The following is a 25,643-nucleotide window of genomic DNA, read 5'->3' on the forward strand; positions in this document are numbered from 1 at the left end:
CCTTGTGATCCAAATATTTTTCTAAATTAAATTCTTCATCAGTTGATGATGAGGGTGAAGATGTGGCAGGACGACCAAATTCTTCTTGTTCCTCCTGACTGTTCTGCAACCCTTTCATCCTTACTGCTATTTCAAACAGAGCTTCTTTTCCTTTACTTAGCTGTTGATCATCTAGAAGAATCCGATGCATTGGGTCTACATAAACAGCTGCCAAAAGAATGTTATTTTGTAATATTAGCTACTCTCTCCGTTTCATTGATGTAGCAATGCCACTTGCAATTAACCCTCCTCTTTGGGACAGGCGAAACATCAGGTTCTTCCACTCCTTTAAGAAAATACCTGGAGTTAAGTCCTCTGCTTGTAATTTTTTAGTCACTGTAAATGGGTGCTCTAGCAATTTTTTCCGCTCAGTCACCTGATTCCACTGACTTTCATTTAGCGTCAGTTGAGGGTTAGCCATGTCTACAAGAAAGGTTTTCAGTTCAACCAAGCGCTGAATCATTAAGTAAGTACTGCCCCATCGTGTGGCTTGATCAATAATTGCCCCTTTTCCAGCACGTCTCTTCAAAATTGAGTCAACTTTAGGGGTTCTGGCAACAGTAGCCAATTTTCTCACCTTGCCAATCAGTGCAGCAGCATGTCCTTCTTGCAGACTCTCTCTTATAGCCAGCTGTAGCGTATGCACAACACAGCGCATGTGATGAATGAAAGAACATATTGACACAGTTTCAACAAGATCATCTAAACTATCATGTTGCTGTTCATCTGAAGCAACTTCAGTTTGCTCCTCAGTTACAATACTGTGTTCCTCTATTTCAAACATTTCTGTGTCTGTGGACCCTGAATGTTCTTCTAGCTGCTGGTCACCATCATTACTCTCATTCATTAGCTTAATAGTACTTATCATATTTGAAGCATTGTCAGTTACGACAGAAAGAACTTGCTCTTTTTTAAGTTCATAGTCTTGCAGAACCTTTTCCACCAAGACCTGGAGAAACTCACTGGTGTGATGAGCTTTGGTGTCTTTTACTGCCAATGTCTTGGTAACTATTTCATTTTTGTCACAAACAAATCGGACATTGATGGCAAAATGGTTCACTCTGTGACGTTTGCAGGCATCCATTTTAAGAAACAGAAAGCGTCCCTTGAGAGTTTTTTTAAGTTCTTCCTTTTGTTTAAAAGCTTCTTCGATTGCTAATTTTCTAATACTCTCTCTCTCCAGAGAAACACCAAGCTTGCGGGCCAATTCCCCATTCAGACACATAAAAGCTGGTCGTGAAAATAATGAAATAGGCACACTATCCTTTACAACAAGCTCTATGATCTGTTTTTTAAATGTATCTACTGTCATTGTCACAGTAACTTTGTCACTGACAAAATATCTTGCAACTGATGGCTGCAAAGTTCTCTGCTCCTTTGTTTGGCTGGAAGAGCTGGGCACTGGTTCATTGGTTTGGATGCAGTCTTTCTCATCCACTGCTTTCAGTACTTCTGGATGAAAGCGCTGTAAATGTCTTTTTAGATTAGCTCTGGTAGGAGCATTTTTATCTTTGCCTGAATATGCACTCATCTTGGCTTCACAGCATTTGTTTTCGTCTGGATCATTTGTCATACACTGACAGACATAATGTTTTCTATCTTGAGTGATGGTGAAATGTTCAAATACATCTGATTTAATGTGATGCTTCTTTGACATTCTCAGGTTTTTAATTCTGCATTCACAATCCAAATGACAATTGTTTTTCCTAAAAACAATTGTACAAAATTATTGCCAGGTCGTACAACTGATATAGTGGTCAGTAATACTGTTATTATTCCTCATGTACTCACAGTTAACTGATGCAAAGTTTGTTGAAAGGATAATACTTCTTACAGTCTTCCTCTTCTGAGTAGCAGGCAGCTGTGAGATGCTTGGAAGACGCACACCTAGTATGATCTAGTCTAGAGGAGGAGCTTTACTACTAAGAATTTGCAACACATTTTCACTTTCAGTTTCATACATTGTAAGTAGGGGGGTTGGGGCAGCAAGAGGTTAACCAAGTATAAGATTAGATAAGGGCAGTGGAGAACAGTGACACACAAGAAGTAAGAAATGTCTCTATCTCCAGCAGAACTGCTTATCACTGTTGTTCATAGTTTGATAGAACATATATATTTGAGTAACATTTATAAAATTCATATGAAAGTTCAATTCTGAAATATTAATACATTTTTTTTAAAGCTGGAGTCGGTACATTTCTACCGACTCCGACTCCAACCAAAACTAACTCCGACTCCACGACTCCGACTCCACAGCCCTGATACATATCCTCCATCCCATAGTCCAGTGCCCATATACCCATCACACATCCTCCATCCCATAGTCCCGTGCCCATATACCCGTCATACATATCCTCCATCCAATATAGTCCAGTGCCCATATACCCATCACACATCCTCCATCCCATAGTCAACCATTATGTTAATGAGCGGCGGCAGGGCTTGCAACCTATGATGACATCAGTGTCGCCATGGCAACCATTGTGACATCATAATGAGGGGAGGGGCTTGACACGCACACACTGTTTCCCCAGTATGCAAATAGGGGCATTATGACATCATAATGAGGGGCGGGCCTTGACGCGCACACACTTTTTCCCCAGTATGTAGATGGGGGCAAAATTGTTTGGTGAATTGGAACGCGCGGGGTTAAAATTTCGCCTCACAACATAGCTTAGGACGCTCTCGGGGTCCAGACGTGTGACACTGCCAAATTTTGCAACTGTAGCTGCGACGGTGCGGATGCCTATCCCGGACACACACATACATACATACATACATACATACATACAGTACATGCACACTTTGAGCTTTATATATTAGATTTACCACATGTATCCATATATAAACTGTATAAGCACAAGGTTCTCAACCAAGTATACAAAAATTATCCTATGGTGCCATGTGAAGTGCTAAGTAATGCAACAGGCATCAACAAGTGACATCTCAAAATTAGAAACTGCACCCATTGTTGCCCCGAAAGGCGTAAGACCCACAACCTATGCAAAATATGTAAACACATGCACAAATTGCTCGCAACAAAATACAGCACTTTCAGTTCCAGTTAGGAACTTGCAGCTCTCTGGTGCTCCCCTTACCCTCAGGTCAGTCAGGGAACTGCACCTAGGATAAGCAGTTGCCAGAAGGGCTGCCTTGTCGCATACTGGCTATCGGGCACTCTGCAGTGAGGGCAGTATGTATATCGCCAGTCCCAGGCAAGGAATCCGTCACTGCCAGGGTTCCCCAGTACCACCAGAATGCTTCGCTGCCACCAGTTCCTCGTTTGATACTAAACCCTTTATCAGTTCAGGAACCAACCCACAGGTAGGGTGATTTGGCGCGGAATACGTGTTGGTTCAATCATAGAGCATAAAGAATGAAACTAGTAAATTTATAAGTTTACTCTAGAAAATATCGGCAGTGTTTACAAAAATACAAAATAAATTACAAAAAGAGGCAAAATACAATATTTACCGACAGTCAGAAATAAAAGGGATTAAAGTAGGAAACTTACTATATCTCAGTCACAAGTACTGTATGACGTGTCGATAAGGGGAGGAGAGTTCCCAAAGAAAAGATTCAGTCCACAGCCTGTTGTTCTTAGCTGTCTCTCCGGGTTCTGAACACTTCTCAAAATGGTTGTTTTACCTTTCGCCATGACAGCACGCACTGGAGAGAGGGATCTGCCCATAGGAACAGGTAACCTACAGAAATAAAAGGGGCGGTCTGCCTCTCCTCCTCAGTTGGTTTCCTGTTCCTATGGAAGCCGCAGGAAGAATTCCTGCAATGAAGAAAAATACCTGGGCCAGCATGCCACCTGCACAGTATCCGTGAGAACAGCAGGGGCTGCGGTCTGGAAGAAGCGTCGGGGGAGTGCTGTATTCCGGCTCCCCCTCGTCTGATGTATGGCTGAACACCGTGTCTGGGGGGAGGCCTCCCAGGAGATGCACCATGCAGGAGATGCACCATCGAGGTCCGGGTAAGACCGTCTCGGCCCACGTGGGAGTGCGGGACCGGAGGAGGAGAAGTCCTGACCTCCGTTCACCCTACAACGCTGGCGGTGCGGTCCCTGAGGCATTGGGGGACTGCGCATGTGCAAAAGGGCACCACAAGCGACTGAGGAACTTCCGGGGCAAATTGGAAGCTGTCCCTCAGAGAGCGCTGGTGGTAGCAGCGCGGTCCCGGTGGCATGGAGCTGGGCCGCGCATGCGCAAATAGACCAGGAGCGCTCCTGCCCCGGAAATGGAAGGGGACTTCCGGGGGAAACACTGAAAGAGGCTGTACAGGCGGCGGGGGCTGCGAAATTTGAATGGGGAGTGGCCATTTAAGACCCCAGTGGTGCTGGGGAAAATCGGTGCCATTATGTCTTCTCCAGGGCAGAGTATGCATCCCCCGGCAGTAGATACTGCAGTCGCAGGCGCGTCCAGGGACCGCTGCAGCAGGGGCTCCATGGACAGGAGCCGCAGGAGCTCCATGGACAGGAGCCGCAGGAGTGATACCAAGGACGCCACTAGGACTGTACCACGGCCTCTTGATCCAGTACTTACAGCTTCACTGGGTGAGTGTATGAACTCTGCCTATTAAGCTGACCCTCTTTCTCTCGCTATATGTCTCCCTTCTTTCCAGACTAAGAAAAAGCAAAAAAAAAAAGCATAAGGAATGTGCCCTATGCAGACAGCCACTCCCTGACTCCTACCCCAAAAGGTTAAGTCAGGGATGTATCAGTGAGACCATGCAAGAGGCAGCGGTGTCTGCTATGGACATACGCGCAATGATCTTGGAGGAATTACAGGCCTTAAGTCAGTCCAGTACGCCTCAAGAAAGTAGGAGCAAAAGATTGATAATATCCAGGTCAGATTCTGATAATGACCATGGAGTATCCTTTGATTCCTCACTGACGTCCTCATCATTATCCTCATCCGATATGGAAGGACGCTCGTGCTTCCCCCTAGATAGTGTGGATAATCTAGTTAAATCCATCAGAATCACTATGGGGTGCACAGACAAAGGGAGCTCAAACAACCCAGGACATAATGTTTGCAGGATTGGCAGAGAGAAAGAGGAGAGCATTCTCTGTGATTCCGGCAGTCAAAACCTTGATCAAGAAAGAGTGGGAAAAACAAGATCAGAGAGGCTACCTCCCTTCAGCCTCAAAAAGGAGGTATCCTTTTAGTGATGAGGAACTGCTGACATGGACCAAAGTCCCTAAGGTGGATGCAGCAGTTGCCTCTACCTCGAAAAATTCAGCACTACCAGTAGAAGATGCAGGCATGTTGTCGGACCCACTTGACCGCATGGCGGATGCCTCACTAAAGAGATCATGGGAGGCAGCTACAGGCATATTCAAGCCAGCCATAGCCAGCAAATGTACTGCCCAGTCCATGCTGGTATGGATTGATCAGCTTGACCAGCAAATAGATCAGAAGGTCTCCAGAGACAAATTGCAAGCTGCTATTCCCTTAATCAGAGGTGCAGCTGCATTTATGGCAGACTCCTTGCGTCTAGCAGCTAGGACAGCGGGCTTGGTTAACAATGCCAGGCATGCCCTATTGCTCAAAAGTTGGAAGGGGGACACGCAGTCCAAGTCGAAACTCTGCGCTATCCAATGTGAGGGTGAGTTTCTCTTTGGAAAAACCCTAGATGAGATTCTCACTAAAGGAAAGGAAGAAAGGTTTCCCTAACCCTTCTCTTCCATCTTATAGGAGAGCATTCAAAAGATGGCCATTCAGCAAAGGGAGGCCAGCAGAAAGACAAGCTCGTTGGTCCACAAAAGAGGATAAACAAAAAGGTGCTATATTGAAAGCATCCTCCTTCCGAAAAGATAGATACTGAGAAACCAGACCCTCAAGTAGGAGGTAGATTGAGGTCTTTCTTCCAAGAATGGGAAAAAATAACAGCTAGTTCTTGGATCCTAAACATAGAGGGATTAAAATTAGAATTCCATCATGTGCCCCATGACTCATTATTACATCTCTCAAATCGCCAATTCCGCAGGAGGCCCTCGAGGTGGAGATTCGAAGCTTATTAGCCAAAAATGTATTCATGTTTCAAAATGACAGGAAGGACGAGGATTCTATTCTCCCTTATTCCTGGTTCCCAAACTTGATGGCTCATTCAGAACATTTACTAATTTAAAAAAATTGAATACATTCATTTATAACCATAAATTTAAAATGAAGTCGATCAGATTAAGCTTCTCTTTCCTAGATGTACGATGGCCGGCTTAGATCTAAAGGATGCATGTTATCTTCCCATGGCAAATATCAGAGATACCTCAGAGTGGCAGTCTCCCTCGCCGCCGGGATCCAACACTTCCAGTTTACAGCAATGCCCTTCAGCCTCTCTGGCACCCCGAATCTTCACGAAGGTGATTGTTGGAGGTCATGGCCTTCGTACGTCAGAAGGACACTTTAATAATACCTTATCTTGATGACTTTCTAATAGTAGGGAACTCCGCTATCCAATGTAGTAATGGTGTAGCTGACAAAATCTAATCTTTACAGGCCCTAGGGTGGATCATCAGTTTCAGGAAATCCAGGATTGTTCCACAAACCCTCCAGTCCTTTTTAGGGCTGCATCTAGACTCCACAAATCAGCGGTATCTGCTTCCGCAGGTAAAAATTTCAGTAATAAAAGCAAAAGTTAGAGCAGCAATGGACAGACCATGCATGTCTTTGAGGGAATCCATGTCCCTATTAGGATCCCTTCTTGTATCCCGGCAATCCAGTGGGCTCAGTACCATACCCGGAGATTACAACTTCAGATTCTCCTAGAGGAAACACATTTGCAAGGCCATCTTGAAAAGAAGATAACCTTGCCTCAAGTAGTCCTAACACCTCTAGCGTGGTGGCTAGATGACAATCACCTATCGGGAGGGGTTCCATGGGTGATAAGACCATCCCGTATAGTGACTACCAATGCTAGCCCTAGGGGATGGGGTGCTCATATGGGGGATACCTTCTCCCAAGGTCGGTGGAATAGACAAGAACTGCAGGATTCTTCAAACTTAAGAGTTGAATGCAGTTAGTTATGCATTATACCATTTTCTTCCGCAGCTTCAAGGAGAGCACGTGAGAATCTTATCAGACAACACCGCAGTAGTGGCATATCTGAACAAGCAAGGCGGAACTCGATCGGAAGGTCTGTCTTCCGCAAGAAAATTTTTTGTTCTGGCCGAAAAACATCTATCCCTTTCCTCTCTTCACATCAGAGGGAAAGACAACTTAGATGCTTATTTCCTAAGCTGACACACGATACAACAAGGAGAATGGTGTCTGAATCACCAGATATATACTAAAAGATCATGTCATTATGGGGCCTCCCTCAGATAGACCTCTTTGCCACGAGGGAAAATGGACAAGTGCGAAGATTCGTCTCCCTGAGTATGGCAGACCACCCGGAAATAGTGGACGCCCTTCAAGCTCCATGGCAGTTCAAACTGGCGTACGCCTTTCCTCCAACCATGCTGTTGCCACAAGTCATCAGGAAAATCGGGGAGGAGAAGGTGAGGATAATCTTAATAGCACCATTTTGGCCCAAGAGGCCATGGTTCTCGTGGTTGTTGACCATGTCAGTATCAGACCCTTGGGTCCTCCCTTCAGCCCCCAATCTGCTCTTTCAAGGCCCATTCTTCCATCCTCAAGTGGACAGCCTCCATTTGACTGCTTGGAACTTGAGAGGCAGTTACTGAGATCAAGTGGATTTTCGGACGGGTTAGTTACGCTCCTACAGAGCAGAAGGCAATCTACCACAAAGATCTTGTTAGGAGTGGCGGAAGGCACTAAATAAAAATTATAAATGAAGTGCCTTCGCCACTCGGGGTCCACCGTGCGGTAGATGGAGAAACCGCAGCTAAGTGATGCAGAGCAATCTGGCGGTAATGTGCACAGGGTTTCGATAGCACCCAGGTGCACAAAGGAATCTCTGTTAAACACACAGAGCCAATAAAGAAAATTTAAAAACGCTGAGCCTGTTCAGAACACAGGAACTCAGCGGTGCACGAGCGGTATATGGTCACGGGAGTAGTTAAAAAATGGCACTCTCTCCGCCAGGACCTACCGTAAACTCTCGTGAAAAATAGGCGCTGCAACTGCAGTCGCAAACAACAGCTGCTACAGCAGTGCGGCGTGAGACTGGCCGCAAGGTAACACCGCAGTAACGCAAGCGCGATGTTAGACGCTAGCAAGTGCAATAGTGGAGCAATAGCGCGCTGGCGCTATTTACTGGCTATAACTTATTCCCTCACACAGACGTAATAACCAAGGAAGGGGGTTTCAAATGAGTCATGCACCAGTCCATGCATCCATCAACATACACACTGCAGCAAGTATGACTATACTAGCGCATGGTGGAACAGCCATGCGCGCTTTTTATAGCAAGCGGGACCTTCCAAAGGCTTCCAGATCTCTGAGCTGAGCCAATGGAATCTGGAGCAGGACCTGAGCACCTGAGCTTCAATGGCCGATTGTCCCATGAGCATGCTCAGAAGAAGGACTTAGCCTCTGGAGAGAGTGGCTGTAAAGCAATCTCCTTTACATTATACAAAGAGCAGGAGACTGCAGCATGTGAGGGTCTAGATTCCTGCCTAGTAATGGCCGAAATCTGACTCCTAACAGATCTACACCAAGATCAGGGTGGATAAAAATCTTGATTTTTTTAAAAAAATCAAAAAAATCAGATTTTTTTGATTTAAATCAGATTTTTTTGATTTAAATCATTTGATTTAAATCAGATTTTTTAATCAAGTTGTACACAAGCAAAACTTTGTCTTTTTGCAAATCTAATTGTTTTACACAAATAAAAATATTAAAACAGTTGATTATGAAACCTAATAATTTTTATTTGCACTATTAAACACTCAGAATTGAACTACAGAGAGTAAGTACTTTTTAACAATAGCCTATCTCTAACGTTTGAAGTAAGCAAACATCTTCAGTGAATACAACAGTCCTTTAAGCCTACTGTTTATTTAGGACTTTTAATAGGAAAACCAGTTGTCCTGCTTTAGCAGTTCCTAAGCGGTTTCGGACTGTTGTGTGCACAAAACCAAATGAAGAAAACAATCTCTCTACTCCTGCGGATGAAGCCGATGCAGTCAGTAGCTGAGTAGCTAGATTTATTATCTTTGCTGGAAGAACAAGTGATTGCGACTTCCACCAGTCCAGTGGTTTTAGTTCATTAACGACGTTATCTGCAAACATGTATTTTTGAAATGGTGCAGATTCACACTTCAATTTCAGCACAGTTGCCACAATGTCATGGTTAGTATTGGCGAGCCACTCCATTGCAGAGTTGATTTCCGCCTCAGATAATTTTTTCCCTCTGTAGATGGGATGCAAGATATTGGCTAAATAGTGTTCTTCTTTTAATGCTTGGTCCTTGCGGTGCTGTATTGCAACCTTTACATAGTTTGAGAGGTTCAAGAGATCTAGAGAACCTTCTAAATCTTTCCAAACTTCTGTGGCATCAGCTATGGTTGCAGTATCTTTCTGCATTTTATCCAACGCAATCGATATTGGCTTTAACCTTTCCAAAAGGTCCTCGGCATTTCTCTTCACACCAAGATTTAATACTTTGCTTCGTATATTAGCATCAATTTTATCCCGATGTGTTTCGCAAATGGACAGTAATTTTGACCAGTTGTTAATAAACAGTTCCAAGCAGTCAGCCAAGGTATTCCATCTAACATCTTGTGGTAGAACCAACTTCAGTCCTCCCATTTCCTTGTAGGTTGCATGTGCAAAATGATTATTGCGGAAATATTTAACAATTTCTACAACATGTTCCTACTTCCTTGACACCCAAAATATGCAGGTCTTTTGCCAAAAGATGCAACAAATGGGCAGAACAACCGTATGTAATGACATTTGTGTCATCCTGTGCCAGTTCCGCTCGCATTTTTGCCACATTGCTTGCGTTATCAGTAACTAAGCTCCTTACTTTACATCCAAACTGTTCTTGGCATTGGTGAATTGAGTTCTTAGCAATTTCAAGTAAATATTCAGCAGTATGTGAATTTCCAGATGTGTCGATTGTGTCTGTAAGGTAAGTTTCACCATCTTCTGTTGTGACACAAGTGCAAATTATGGGGTCGTTGTGGATGTTGCTCCAACCATCCAAGCTCATGTTAACAACCTTGTCTTTCAAATATTTTGTACAAGCCGCTCTTTCTATGTCGTATACAGCCTGAAGATGTTTTCCTGAGATATCAAATCTACTTGGTGGTTTGTAGCCTGGTCTAATTCCTTCGATCATTTGTACAAACAATGGGTGCTCAACTAGTCGGAAAGAAGAATTGGTTGCAAATATGAATTTAGCAATTAATTCATCAAAATGTTCTTTCTGGCTCGTCGTAGTCTTTAAGATGAATTTTTCTACACTTTGCACGCAAAGTTTTTTTTTGGGCTGCTTTGTTGAAGTTGTACCCAGATATTGATTGTCACGTGCAGCACAAGCCATATTTGACCCTGAAAGCACAGAAATTAAAAATATAAATCGACTGCGTATTTGAAGAAATATAACGAAAATATTGAAACAAACTTTTTGAACAATGTAATGGTCCTCGTCCTATAAGGGCTGTCTCAAAAGTTATGCTACTCAAGTTTTCCGGTGAGGTTGCTGTAATACTGGTAACTAATATCAGAGCCTCAGCAACTGAAAAAAATTATGTCACAAAAGTTTTAAAAATGTTTTTTTTTTAAAATGGTCAATTTGGCAGACTTCAAAAGTGAATTGCAGCCTACAATAAAAAAAAAAATAAGCGTATACACACTTTATTTTTACTTAAAGGACATGTGCACCTTTATTTTTTAAGGTGCAGCCAGTCACAGTGTGCACATGTCCTCCCCCCGCAGCTCTCTTACCTCCGATGTCAGCGCTGCGGGGATCCGTGGCTTCGTTCTGCCCGTCCGCGAGCGCGCCTCCATTCATTTCAATGGAGCGTGCGGCCCGCTGACGTCACGCCGCTGGATCACTGCGAGTAGGCCGCAACCGGAGGACGGGAGGCGGACGGTCAAAACGAAGCCACGGATCTCAGCGCTGCGGGGATCGGAGGTAAGAGCGCTGCGGGGGGAGGACATGTGCACCTTAAAAAAATAAAGGTGCACATGTCCTTTAGCGTTAATTTTCTGTGAAATATTGCCTTAACATAAATTTAAATTCTATACTCCAGAACTACCAGTGCTAGAAATTTTTCTTTTCATAGACTTTAACCATCCCAGTAAAATGTCTGTTAAAAAAATAGGTTGTAAATTAATTGCCAGACTTACCACTAGTACTAGGCTCCTGGTGCATAAGAAGCTGTGGGGGTTCATTGACATTAGTTGTATCACTATCAACATCTTCATTTCCCTTCTGGTTGCAGTTTTCATAATGTGATTTCAAACGGCAAACAAGTCCTTGGATATCCTTTTGACAGTATTTGCACTTTGCTCTTGCACCTTTCTTTCCAAGATCTGCTGCTGGCATCTCAACAAAATGAACCCAAATAGGGTCTCTCTTACGACCTGCTGCCATGGCAGGCTCACACAGATCACTTATGAAGTTTGATTGTTACTACAGCCTGAGCCAAGCACTGCTGACTATCCAACAAGTTTGGGCATGTCAACTGAATGCAGGGAAAAAGAAACTAAACCAAAACCAAGCTAGAAGTGTGGAATTAAAGGGGCAGTATGAACAAAATGTGGAGGCTATTAATAGTTTATACAATTAAGACATGCTGCTTTTAAACACCTACCTATAGCCATATAGTAAAACAAAAAAGATTTTTACTTACTTTGGGGTCCCCCCCTCACCCTGGCGTTAGATCGTTGCCCCTAGTTTCGTCCGTGTAACTATGGGCGCACATGCACACTGCTCTCACTTCTCATTTTAATCGTGATTTATATTAAAAAAAAACCTTTTGATTTAAATCAGTGATTTAAATCATGATTAAAATCATGATTTAAATCGATCCGATTTAAATAGAAAAAAATCTTTTGATTTAAATCGTGATTTAAATCATGATTTAAATCGGCGTGATTTAAATCAATCCACCCTGACCAAGATATAGAAGAAGTTCCTAGAATTCCATACAAACCCTGACTCTAGAGAAGTTCAGATTTCACCCATGCTAGAATTCCTACAAAAGGGAAGGGATTTGGGCCTATCGGTCAATAAACTAAAGGTCCAGGTATCCGCTCTAGGAGCCTTTTATGGCTATATTGTAGCAGGAAACAGATGGATATCCAGATTCATCGAGCCTGTGAACTTATTAACCCTGTTCACATATCTAGGGTTCCTCCCTGGGTCTTAAACCTGGTCCTAGATGCCCGAACAAGACCCCCCTTTAAACCATTAGATTCAGTGTCACCTAAATACCTGTCACTAAAAACGGCCCTTTTAGTGGCACTGATATCGGCAAGGAGAGTCATCGAGATCCAAGTGCTGTCCATAGATCCACCCTTCCTATTGACATTCCAGGATAGGTTGATATTGAATCCAGATCCCTCGTATCTTCCAAAAGTAGCAGGAAGATTTCACAGATCACAAGAAATCCTTCTCCCCCTCCACTCCAGAAGAAGAGAAATTCCACACCCTAGCCGTGAGAAGAGTAGTGTTAAAATACAGTGGTATGGAGTCACGAGGGGCACCCTGTCTCGATGGATCAGGGACGCGATCTGTCTGGCTTACTCTGCGAGAAATGAAGATCCTCCGGAGGGTATTAGGGCGCATTCCGCTGGAGCTATGGCATCCTCCTGAGTGGGAAGGAGAGACGTCTCAATCGAGTCCATATGTAGGGCTGCAACTTGGTCGGCTCCGTCCACCTTCTATAACCACTACAGCAGGGGTCCTCAAACTTTTTAAACAGGGGGCCAGTTCACGGTCCCTCAGACCATTGGAGGGCCGGAATATAGTTTTTTAAAAAAAAAACTATGAACAAATTCCTATGGCCTGCCCTATGCACACTGCACATATCTTATTCAGAAGAAAAAAGAAACAAAACCGGAACAAATACAATTTTTAAAATGAAGAACAAGTGTTAAATCAACAAACTTACCAATATTTCAATGGGAACTGTGGGCCTGCTTCTGGCTAATGAGATGGTCAATGTCCGGTTCCATATTTGTCACTGCTAGTCGTAACAAGTGATGCAAGTGTTCATCAGTTAGTCTAGATCTGGTAGGAGATTTCAGGTGTTTTATTCTGGAAAAAATCTGTTCACAGACATAAGTGCTGCCAAAGATGGTTGCCATTTTGAGTGCATGCTTCCTGAGATTAGGATATGTCTCAGAGGAGAGAGATGCATAGAAAGTAGGAAGGCTGCTTGACTTGAATGCGTCTTTCAGAGAGTCACAATTCTGTAGTTCAGCCAGTTCCATTTGGTAAACTGTATCCACATTTTCAATGTCAATAGAAAATGGGTTACGGAAAAGCTGTATGTCCTGTCCATGGAGATGAAGCTCTTTAAATCTAAATTCGAACTGCTTTAGTAAGATTTCCAGTGAATCCACACATGTTTGTTTGGGAATGCAACCAGTGGTTTTTCCGCTAACAAATTTTGAGTTGTGGGGAGATGGCAGAAATTTTCTTCCGTCACTTGTTTGATGAGGAGGCCTAATTTTACTTCAAATGCTTTCACATGTGATTGCATATCACAGATGAGCTTCCCCTTTCCTTGAAGTTGCACATTGAAACTGTTAAGTAACTCTGTTACATCTGTCAGAAAGGCAAGGTGCCATTTCCATTCTGCATCATTGAGCTCTGGTATTTCTTTGTTTTTTGAAAGCAGAAATTCTGTAATCTGTGGAAGCAAGTCATAGAAACGTTTCAAAACTCTCCCTCGACTCAGCCAACGGACTTCTGTGTGGTACAGAACATCTTCATAGCCAACATTTAGCTCAGACAGAAATTCCTGAAATTGTCTGTGGTTTAATGCATTAGCTCTAATGAAGTTAACACAAGATACCACAATTTTCATAACAGAGTCCCACTTAAGTGATTTACTACACAGCGCCTGTTGGTGGATTAAGCAGTGTATGGCTATTGGATGAGAATGGTTATGCTTGTCCATCTCTTGGTTAATGCGAGCAATTACTCCTTTCTTAGACCCCACCATGCTAGGAGCACCATCAGTTGTCACACTGGCTAGTTTAGACCAGTCCAGCTCCAAACCATTCACAGTTTGGCAAACCTTTTCATAGATATCCTCTCCTGTAGTTGTTCCTTTGATGCTTTGCAGTGCAGCAAGCTCTTCTGTGACTTCAAAATAATCATTCGTCCCACGAATAAAAATTAGAAGTTGTGCAGAATCACGAATATCATTACTTTCGGCGAGTGCCAAGGAAAAATAGGAAAGTTTTTTTGCGGAGTTTTGCAAATGCTGATGCAAATTGTCTCCCATTTCTTCAATCCTTCATGTAATTGTAGGTCTTGAAAGACTCACTGTACTAAATAAATCGACCTTCTCTGGACACATCTCTTTGACTACAGAAAGAAGGCATTCTTTAACAAATTCTCCCTCCACGAATGGTCTGCCAGTGCACGCTGTTAGCTTGGCAACTTGAAAACTTGCTCGCAGTGATGAAATAGTTAGCTGCTTCTGCTTCACAAACGTATTTTGCTGAGTTGTCAATGTATTTTTTAGTTTTAATATTTTATCTTTTCTCACTTCTCCGACCAAACAATCATATTTATCTTTATGTTGAGTTTGATAGTGTCGACGCAAACTGTATTCTTTGAACACAGACACTATATTCTGGCATATCAAACAGACAGCTCTTTCCTTGTACTGCATGAAAAAGTAATCATAAGTCCACTGTTCCTTGAATATCCTACACTCCGAGTCAATTTTTCTCTTTCTCGATGTCATTGTTTCCTAGAGATTCAAAATCACTATTAGTAAAATACCAATATATATACAGCTCTACAAAAACTACACCAGAAATAAAATTGCACACACAGAGACATACAGACTGCACTGCCCATCATTACAATGTCATCAGTGCCTATCAATGCAGCCTTGCCAGTCCCCAATAGACAGGTAAATGTCCCCAATAGGCAGCATAATCCCCCATAGGCAGCATAGTAGTCCCTAATAGGCATCATAATCCCCCATAGGCAGCATAGTAGTCCCCCATAGGCAGCATAGTAGTCCCCCATAGGCAGCATAGTAGTCCCCCATAGGCAGCATAGTAGTCCCCCATAGGCAGCATAGTAGTCCCCCATAGTCAGCATAGTAGTCCCCCATAGTCAGCATAGTAGTCCCCCATAGGCAGCATAGTAGTCCCCCATAGGCAGCATAGTAGTCCCCCATAGGCAGCATAGTAGTCCCCCATAGGCAGCATAGTAGTCCCCCATAGGCAGCATAGTAGTCCCCCATAGGCAGCATAGTAGTCCCCCATAGGCAGCATAGTAGTCCCCCATAGGCAGCATAGTAGTCCCCCATAGGCAGCATAGTAGTCCCCCATAGGCAGCATAGTAGTCCCCCATAGGCAGGTAAATGTCCCCAATAGGTAGCACAGGTCCCCACTAGGCAGGAAAATATCCCCAATAGGTAGCACAGATCCCCACTAGGCAGGAAAATGTCCCCAATAGGTAGCACAGGTCCTCATTAGGCAGAACAATGTCCCCACTAGGCAGAAAAATGTCCCCAATAGGTAGCACAGGTCCCCATTAGGCAGAAAAATGTCCCCATTAGGCAGGAAAATGTCCCCAATAGGTAGCACAGGTCCCCATTAGGCAGAACAATGTCCCCACTAGGCAGAAAAATGTCCCCATTAGGTAGCACAGGTCCCCATTAGGCAGGAAAATGTCCCCAATTGGTAGCACAGATCCCCATTAGGCAGAAAAATGTCCCCACTAGGCAGAAAAATGTCCCCAATAGGTAGCACAGGTCCCCATTAGGTAGAACAATGTCCCCACTAGGCAGGAAAATATCCCCACTAGGTAGCACAGGTCCCCACTAGGCAGAACAATGTCCCCATTAGGCAGGAAAATGTCCCCACTAGGCAGGAAAATATCCCCACTAGGTAGCACAGGTCCCCACTAGGCAGAACAATGTCCCCAATAGGACCCGGCATTAAAAAAAAAAAAAAAGTACTCGTCTATGTCCCCGCCCTGCTCTGAAGAGGCGCCCGCTCGTCTCTGTCTTCTTCCGGCACAGGCCCAGGCAGCGTGACATCATCAGACCGCGCAGGCGGCGTGATGACAATCACGTCGTCTCTGTGCACTGTGCTGCGGGAGGGCTGCGCAACGCCTGTCCTCGGAGCCTCGTCCCGCCCGCAATTACACGGCCCGCCGGCACTGAACTGCAGTGCAGTTCATGAGCTCAAAGTCGGCCTGGCGGGGGGCAGGATAAAAGTCTTTGGAGGGCCGCATGCGGCCCGCAGGCCGTAGTTTGAGGACCCCTGCACTACAGGCTCGATCTGTCATCCTCTTCTGACCTAGCCTTTGGCAGAGCTGTCCTCAGCACGGTGGTCCCTCCCATGTGAAGGTCTCTGAAAGTCTCTCCAGTGGGTACTGTCATGGCGAAGAGTAAAAAGCCGGGTTACTTACCGGTAATGCTCTTTTAATGAGTCCACGACAGCACCCACTCACTACCCTCCCTGAAATTAATAGAGCACATACAAATAGAGTAAATCTACTTAGATGTAGAGTGAATAAGTTTGAACAAAAAAGGATAGTGTTTTGCCTAATATTTGGCGGACCTCCTGGTACTCTGAAATCCAACTGAGGAGGAAAGGCGGACCGACCCTTTTATTTCTGCAGGTTTCCTGTTCCTATGGGCGGATCCCTCTTTCCAGTGGGTGCTGTCGTGGACTCACTAAAAGAGCATGTGTTATTTTACTAGATACTAATAAATAGTGATTTTATGTGCATAGTCTGAACTTAGTGAGGATAAAGTACAATATTGATATTCAGTGATTCCTTTTGACCCTTTAATGAGCCTTGAAATGTTACTTTGGATAAAATTCAGATCATAATCACAATTTGCAGACACTATGTTTCAGGGTATTGCTCCCTGTCAGTGGAAAGTGTGAAAACTCATTTGGCTAGTTGAGAAGCTCTGGACTGAGGTCTTAAGGGGTAACACTTCTCCTTGTCTAAAACACTTCACTGGGAGATAAAACGTCAATGTACAGAATCCAACAGCAAAAATATATTGCAATGTGCAGTGCAAATATCTCTACTATGGAGATATTTGCCTGTAGGTGTAGTTCTTCTACTTTAAAAAGTGTTCATGATTATGCTGTTTGTTAGGTGATAGATGTCAGCAGCAGGAGCAAACCTTAAAAGTTTTTACTGCATGACTCAAACGTAAATGTGTGACCCTGGTCTTATTAGAAGCCTATTGGACAACTTCTGACATTTCTGCTCACAAAACAGATATGGTGTCAAATATGGTGGCGGTTCAAAGTTGTTTTGGGGTTGCTTTTCTTCCTCTATCACTTGGTGCCTTGATTGTGTGCAAGGCATTATGCAGTCTGAAGATAATCAAAAGATTTTGGGTTGCCATGTAGTGCCCAGTGTCAGAAAACTGGGTTTGCGTCCTAGGTCATGGGTCTACCAGCAGGACAATGACCGCAAACATACTTCACGAAACACCCAGAAATGGAAGGAAACAAAGTGCTGGAGAGTTCAGAAGTGGCCAGCAATGAGTATGGATCTAAACCCATTGAACACTTGTGGAGAGATCTTAAAATTGCTATTGGGAGAAGGCACCCTTCAAATATGAGAGACCTGGAGCAGTTTGCAAAGGAAGAGTGGTCCAAAATTTCAGTTGAGAGGTGTAAGAATCTTGTTGATGGTTATAGGAAGCGATTGTTAGCAATTAAGAGTGTGCAACCAAATATTAAGTTGAAGATGTCAACAATTTTTTGTCTGGTCCATTTTTGGGGTTTTGTGTGAAATTATGTCCAATTTGGCTTTTTTTCTTTTTTTTCATTTTTTTTTTTTTTGTGTTGTTCCAATACACAATAGGAAATTAAATATGTATTGGCAATAATTTTCTGGGAGAAATACCTTATTTTTTTGGAACAATTTCAAGGGTGCCAACACTTTCAGCCATGGGCATGTAGGTCATAGAAAGTTAAATTAAAATGATAACTTGATAGCTAAGATCCAATGTCTCATTTCACAGATATTCACATTTTTGGATGAGATGTTAAGCTCTATGGGCATGACTCTAATCAGCATGAGAATCTGCCTCTAGAACTTGAATCTGTCACAAATGATACATGTTGCCCTAACTGTGGTAAGCATGTATCTGCCACTGGCTGTGGTATCCCAGCTATATATATATATATATATATATATATATATATATATATATATATATATATATATATATATATATATATATATATATATATATACTAGCTGAAGAGCCCGGCGCTGCCCGGGCACAGTAACTCACTGTGGTTAGTTATAGCAAATTATAATTATCCTCCATCCCATAGTCCCGTGCGCATATACCCATCATACATATCCACTATCCCATAGTCCCATGCCCATATACCCATCATACATATTCTCCATCCCATAGTCGAGTGCCCATATACCCATCACACATCCTTCATCTCATAGTCCCATGCCCATATACCCATCATACATATCCGCCATCCCATAGTCCCGTGCCCATATGCCCGTCATACATATCCTCCATCCCATAGTCCAGTGCCCATATACCCATCACACATCCTCCATTCCATAGTCCCGTGCCCATATACATATCCGCCATCCCATAGTCCCGTGCCCATATACCCATCACACATCCTCCATCCCATAGGCCCGTCCCCATATACCCATCATACATAGCCTCCATCCCATAGTCCCATGCCCATATACCCATCATACATATCCTCCATCCCATAGTCCCATGCCCATATACCCATCATACATATTCGCCATCCCATAGTCGAGTGCCCATATACCCATCACACATCCTTCATCTCATAGTCCCATGCCCATATACCAATCATACATATCCTCCATCCCATAGTCACATGCCCATATACTCATCATACATATCCTCCATCCCATAGTCCCGTGCCCATATACCCATCATACATATCCGCCATCCCATAGTCCCGTGCCCATATACCCATCATACATATCCTCCATCCAATAATCCAGTGCCCATATACCCATCACACATCCTCCATCCCATAGTCCCGTGCCCATATACATATCCGCCATCCCATAGTCCCGTGCCCATATACCCATCACGCATCCTCCATCCCATAGGCCCGTGCCCATATACCCATCATACTTATCCTCCATCCCATAGTTCCATGCCCATATACCCATCATACATATCCTCCGTCCCATGCCCATATACCCATCATACATATTCGCCATCCCATAGTCGAGTGCCCATATACCCATCACACATCCTTCATCTCAGTCCCATGCCCATATACCCATCATACATATACGCCATTCCATAGTCCCGTGCCCATATACCCATCATACATATCCTCCTTCCCATAGTCCAGTGCCCATATACCCATCACACATCCTCCATCCCATAGTCAGCCATTATGACTAGAGTTGAGCGATACCGTCCGATACTTCAAAATATCGGATCGGAATGGATCGGACGATCTTTAAAAAAAAGTATCGGTATCGCCGATGCCGATACCGGAAGTCCCATTCAAGTCTACGAGACTTCCGGTATCGGAATTGGAAAAACCCTTTCCTGCCCTTGTACAGCCTGTCGGGGGTCTGTACGGGCCTGCCGGGGGTCTCTGCCGGGGGGCTGTGCCGGCCTGCCGGTGGGCTGTGCGGACTGCCCGGGGTCTGTACACCCTGTGGGGGTCTGTACCGGCCTGCCGGGGGGCTGTGCCGGCCTGCCGGGGGCTGTGCACCCTGTGGGGGTCTGTACCGGCCTGCCGGGGGGCTGTGCCGGCCTGCCGGGGGGCTGTGCACCCTGTGGGGGTCTGTACCGGCCTGCCGGGGGGCTGCGCTGATGTCCGGGGGTCCGTGCAGGCATCGTCCGATGGGACTACAAGTCCCATCGGGCGATGCCTGCTACCATGACAGTGATTGACACATTAGCCAATGATGGGACAGTAGTAGTCCCATCATCCGGCTAATGTGTTAAATATAAAAAAAAAAAAAATACTACATACATACATACTACATGCATGCTACATACATACTACATACATACTACATACATACTACATGCATGCTACATACATACTACATGCTACATACATACTACATATATACTACATGCATGCTACATACTGCATGCTACATATATACTACATGCATGCTACATATATACTACATGCATGCTACATATATACTACATGCTACATACATACTACATGCTACATATATACTACATGCATGCTACATATATACTACATGCATGCTACATATATACTACATGCATGCTACATATATACTACATGCATGCTACATACTACATGCTACATATATACTACATGCATGCTACATATATACTACATGCATGCTACATATATACTACATGCATGCTACATACTACATGCTACATATATACTACATGCATGCTACATATATACTACATGCATGCTACATATATACTACATGCATGCTACATATATACTACATGCATGCTACATATATACTACATGCATGCTACATACTACATGCTACATATATACTATATGCATGCTACATATATACTACATGCATGCTACATATATACTACATGCATGCTACATATATACTACATGCATGCTACATACTACATGCTACATGCATGCTACATACATACTACATGCTACATATATACTACATACATACTACATACATACCACATGCATGCTACATACATACTACATGCTACATACATACTACATGCTACATACATACCACATATATACTACATACATACTACATGCATGCTACATACATACTACATGCTACATATATACTACATACATACTACATGCATGCTACATACATACATACTACATATATACTACATGCATACTACATGCTACATATATACTACATGCATGCTACATATATACTACATGCATGCTACATATATACTACATGCATGCTACATACTACATGCTACATATATACTACATGCATGCTACATATATACTACATGCATGCTACATATATACTACATGCATGCTACATATATACTACATGCATGCTACATACTACATGCTACATACATACTACATGCATGCTACATACATACTACATGCTACATATATACTACATACATACTACATACATACCACATGCATGCTACATACATACTACATGCTACATACATACTACATGCTACATACATACCACATATATACTACATACATACTACATGCATGCTACATACATACTACATGCTACATATATACTACATACATACTACATGCATGCTACATACATACTACATGCTACATACATACTACATGCTACATACATACTACATGCTACATACATACTACATACATACTACATACATACTACATGCATACTACATGCTACATACATTCCACATATATACTACATGCATGCTACATACATGCTACATGCTACATACATACTACATATATACTACATGCATGCTACATACATGCTACATACATACCACATATATACTACATACATACCACATATATACTACATACATACCACATATATACTACATACATACTACATACATACTACATGCATGCTACATACAATACATTCATACAATACATACATAGACATACAGTACATATAACATAGAGTAACATACTTACCAATACTTGTCACATTGTTCCCCGAAGCCATTGTCTTTTACGGAATAAATATTAACATAACAAACCACAAAAATACTCACCCATGATCCGAAGCAGTCCACGAGTGTGTCCCACGACGATCTTGGGTAGAGAACTGCAGCATCAGCTGATGCGACCGCTCTCTACGGGCTGCAGGAATCCAATGACGGAAGGTAGGTATCCTTCCGCACTGTATTCCTCCGCCACTTAAAAAAAAAAAAAAGTCCCTAGTCTCACTTTATGCCATTGCTGCGTGGGAATTTCCCACACAGCTTTTACCATAAAGTGAAACTAGGGACTTTTTTTTTTTTTTAAGTGGCGGAGGAATACAGTGCGGAAGGATACCTACCTTCCGTCATTGGATTCCTGCAGCCCGTAGAGAGCGGCAGCATCAGCTGATGCTGCAGTTCTCTACCCAAGATCGTCGTGGGACACACTCGTGGACTGCTTCGGATCATGGGTGAGTATTTTTGTGGTTTGTTATGTTTAATATTTATTCTGTAAAAGACAATGGCTTCAGGGAACAATGTGACAAGTATTGGTAAGTATGTTACTCTGTTATATGTACTGTATGTCTATGTATGTATGTATTGTATGAATGTATTGTATGTATGTATGTAGTATGTATGTAGTATATATGTGGTATGTATGTAGTATATATGTGGCATGTATGTAGCATGCATGTAGTATGTAGCATGCATGTAGTATGTATGTAGCATGCATGTAGTATGTATGTAGCATGCATGTAGTATGTATGTAGCATGCATGTAGTATGTATGTAGCATGCATGTAGCATGCATGTAGTATGTACAGTGCCTACAAGTAGTATTCAACCCCCTGCAGATTTAGCAGGTTTGATAAGATGCAAATAAGTTAGAGCCTTCAAACTTCACACAAGAGCAGGATTTATTAACAGATGCATAAATCTTACAAACCAAAAAGTTATGTTGCTCAGTTAAATTTTAATAAATGTTAAACATACAAGTGTGGGTCAATTATTATTCAACCCCTAGGTTTAATATTTTGTGGAATAACCCTTGTTTGCAATTACAGCTAATAATCGTCTTTTATAAGACCTGATCAGGCCGGCACAGGTCTCTGGAGTTATCTTGGCCCACTCCTCCATGCAGATCTTCTCCAAGTTATCTAGGTTCTTTGGGTGTCTCATGTGGACTTTAATCTTGAGCTCCTTCCACAAGTTTTCAATTGGGTTAAGGTCAGGAGACTGACTAGGCCACTCCAACACCTTGATTTTTTGCCTCTTGAACCAGGCCTTGGTTTTCTTGGCTGTGTGCTTTGGGTCGTTGTCTTGTTGAAAGATGAAATGACGACCCATCTTAAGATCCTTAATGGAGGAGCGGAGGTTCTTGGCCAAAATCTCCAGGTAGGCCGTGCTATCCATCTTCCCATGGATGCGGACCAGATGGCCAGGCCCCTTGGCTGAGAAACAGCCCCACAGCATGATGCTGCCACCACCATGCTTGACTGTAGGGATGGTATTCTTGGGGTCGTATGCAGTGCCATCCAGTCTCCAAACGTCACGTGTGTGGTTGGCACCAAAGATCTCGATCTTGGTCTCATCAGACCAGAGAACCTTGAACCAGTCTGTCTCAGAGTCCTCCAAGTGATCATGAGCAAACTGTAGACGAGCCTTGACATGACGCTTTGAAAGTAAAGGTACCTTACGGGCTCGTCTGGAACGGAGACCATTGCGGTGGAGTACGTTACTTATGGTATTGACTGAAACCAATGTCCCCACTGCCATGAGATCTTCCCGGAGCTCCTTCCTTGTTGTCCTTGGGTTAGCCTTGACTCTTCGGACAAGCCTGGCCTCGGCACGGGAGGAAACTTTCAAAGGCTGTCCAGGCCGTGGAAGGCTAACAGTAGTTCCATAAGCCTTCCACTTCCGGATGATGCTCCCAACAGTGGAGACAGGTAGGCCCAACTCCTTGGAAAGGGTTTTGTACCCCTTGCCAGCCTTGTGACCCTCCACGATCTTGTCTCTGACGGCCTTGGAATGCTCCTTTGTCTTTCCCATGTTGACCATGTATGAGTGCTGTTCACAAGTTTGGGGAGGGTCTTAAATAGTCAGAAAAGGCTGGAAAAAGAGATAATTAATCCAAACATGTGAAGCTAATTGTTCTTTGTGCCTGAAATACTTCTTAATACTTTAGGGGAACCAAACAGAATTCTGGTGGTTTGAGGGGTTGAATAATAAATGACCCTCTGAATAAACTTTTCACAATTTAAAAATAAAGTAAACAAAGAAATAACATTCTTTTTTGCTGCAGTGCATTTCACACTTCCAGGCTGATCTACAGTCCAAATGTCACAATGCCAAGTTAATTCCGAATGTGTAAACCTGCTAAATCTGCAGGGGGTTGAATACTACTTGTAGGCACTGTATGTAGTATATATGTAGTATGTATGTAGCATGCATGTAGTATATATGTAGTATGTATGTAGCATGCATGTAGTATGTATGTAGCATGCATGTAGTATGTATGTAGTATATATGTAGTATGTATGTAGCATGCATGTAGTATATATGTAGTATGTATGTAGCATGTAGTATGTATGTAGCATGCATGTAGTATATATGTAGTATGTATGTAGCATGTAGTATGTATGTAGCATGCATGTAGTATATATGTAGTATGTATGTAGCATGTAGTATGTATGTAGCATGCATGTAGTATATATGTAGTATATATGTAGTATGTAGCATGCATGTAGTATATATGTAGTATGTATGTAGCATGTAGTATGTATGTAGCATGTATGTAGCATGTAGTATGTATGTAGCATGCATGTAGTATATATGTAGTATGTATGTAGTATGTAGTATATATGTAGTATGTATGTAGCATATATGTAGTATGTATGTAGCATGCATGTAGTATATATGTAGTATGTATGTAGCATGTAGTATGTATGTAGCATGTAGTATGTATGTAGCATGTAGTATGTATGTAGCATGCATGTAGTATATATGTAGTATGTATGTAGCATGTAGTATGTATGTAGCATGCATGTAGTATATATGTAGTATGTATGTAGCATGCATGTAGTATATATGTAGTATGTATGTAGCATGCATGTAGTATGTATGTATGTATGTATGTAGTATTTTTTTTTTTATTTTTTTTTTTTACATTTAACACATTAGCCGGATGATGGGACTACTACTGTCCCATCATTGGCTAATGTGTCAATCACTGTCATGGTAGCAGGCATCGCCCGATGGGACTTGTAGTCCCATCGGACGATGCCTGCACAGAATCCCGGACATCAGCACAGCCCCCCGGCAGGCCGGCACAGCCCCCCGGCAGGCCGGCACAGCCCCCCGGCAGGCCGGCACAGACCCCCACAGGGTGCACAGACCACCGGCAGTCCGGCACAGCCCCCCGGCAGGCCGGTACAGACCCCCACAGGGTGCACAGACCACCGGCAGGCCGGCACAGCCCCCCGGCAGGCCGGTACAGACCCCCACAGGGTGCACAGACCACCGGCAGGCCGGCACAGCCCCCCGGCAGGCCGGTACAGACCCCGGGCAGTCCACACAGCCCCCCGGCAGGCCGGCAGAGACCCCCGGAAGGCCCGAAATGACGGCGCATCATGATGCGCACACACCGCGCATCATGATGACGTCATTTCGGCTGTCAATCAACTTTGAACTTCCGATTCCGGAATCCGATATGACAAAAGTATCGGAAGTCAGTATCGGAATTCCGATACCGCTAATATCGGCCGATACCCGATACTTGCGGTATCGGAATGCTCAACACTAATTATGACATCATAATGAGCGGCGGGGCTTGCAACCTATGATGAATCAGCGTCGCC

At 43.4% G+C, this 25,643-nt stretch overlaps 3 protein-coding genes across 4 annotated transcripts in view; 1 reads left to right on the forward strand and 2 right to left on the reverse strand.

Annotated features, from left to right (window-relative positions):
- The window catches only part of SNRNP40 (small nuclear ribonucleoprotein U5 subunit 40), a 92,342-nt gene that overhangs the window by 27,998 nt on the left and 38,701 nt on the right, over positions 1–25,643 (forward strand). The gene's annotated exons all lie outside the window — the stretch shown is intronic.
- LOC141077409 (general transcription factor II-I repeat domain-containing protein 2A-like) overlaps positions 1–25,643 on the reverse strand; it is a 100,585-nt gene that overhangs the window by 13,451 nt on the left and 61,491 nt on the right. The window contains exon 1 of one of the 2 annotated variants that reach the window (XM_073564324.1): positions 13,076–15,205. The exons of the other annotated variant lie outside the window; for it this stretch is intronic. Coding sequence (XP_073420425.1) covers positions 13,505–14,419 — 915 coding nt within the window. The 5' untranslated portion in view covers positions 14,420–15,205 and the 3' untranslated portion in view covers positions 13,076–13,504. Of the gene's footprint in view, positions 1–13,075; positions 15,206–25,643 lie in introns of those variants that run through there. 2 annotated transcript variants of the gene reach the window in all.
- Positions 8,987–12,073, reverse strand: LOC141077392 (uncharacterized). Its single transcript, XM_073564302.1, has 2 exons — positions 11,307–12,073; positions 8,987–10,505 (listed from the first exon to the last, which is right to left on the reverse strand). Exons 1-2 carry the CDS (start codon positions 11,551–11,553, stop codon positions 9,802–9,804), a joined length of 951 nt encoding a protein of 316 aa, XP_073420403.1. The 5' UTR covers positions 11,554–12,073; the 3' UTR covers positions 8,987–9,801.

The sequence above is a fragment of the Dendrobates tinctorius genome, unplaced genomic scaffold, assembly GCF_039654945.1.
Source record: "Dendrobates tinctorius isolate UK_male_01 unplaced genomic scaffold, ASM3965494v1 ptg000015l, whole genome shotgun sequence".
NCBI lineage: Eukaryota > Metazoa > Chordata > Amphibia > Anura > Dendrobatidae > Dendrobates > Dendrobates tinctorius.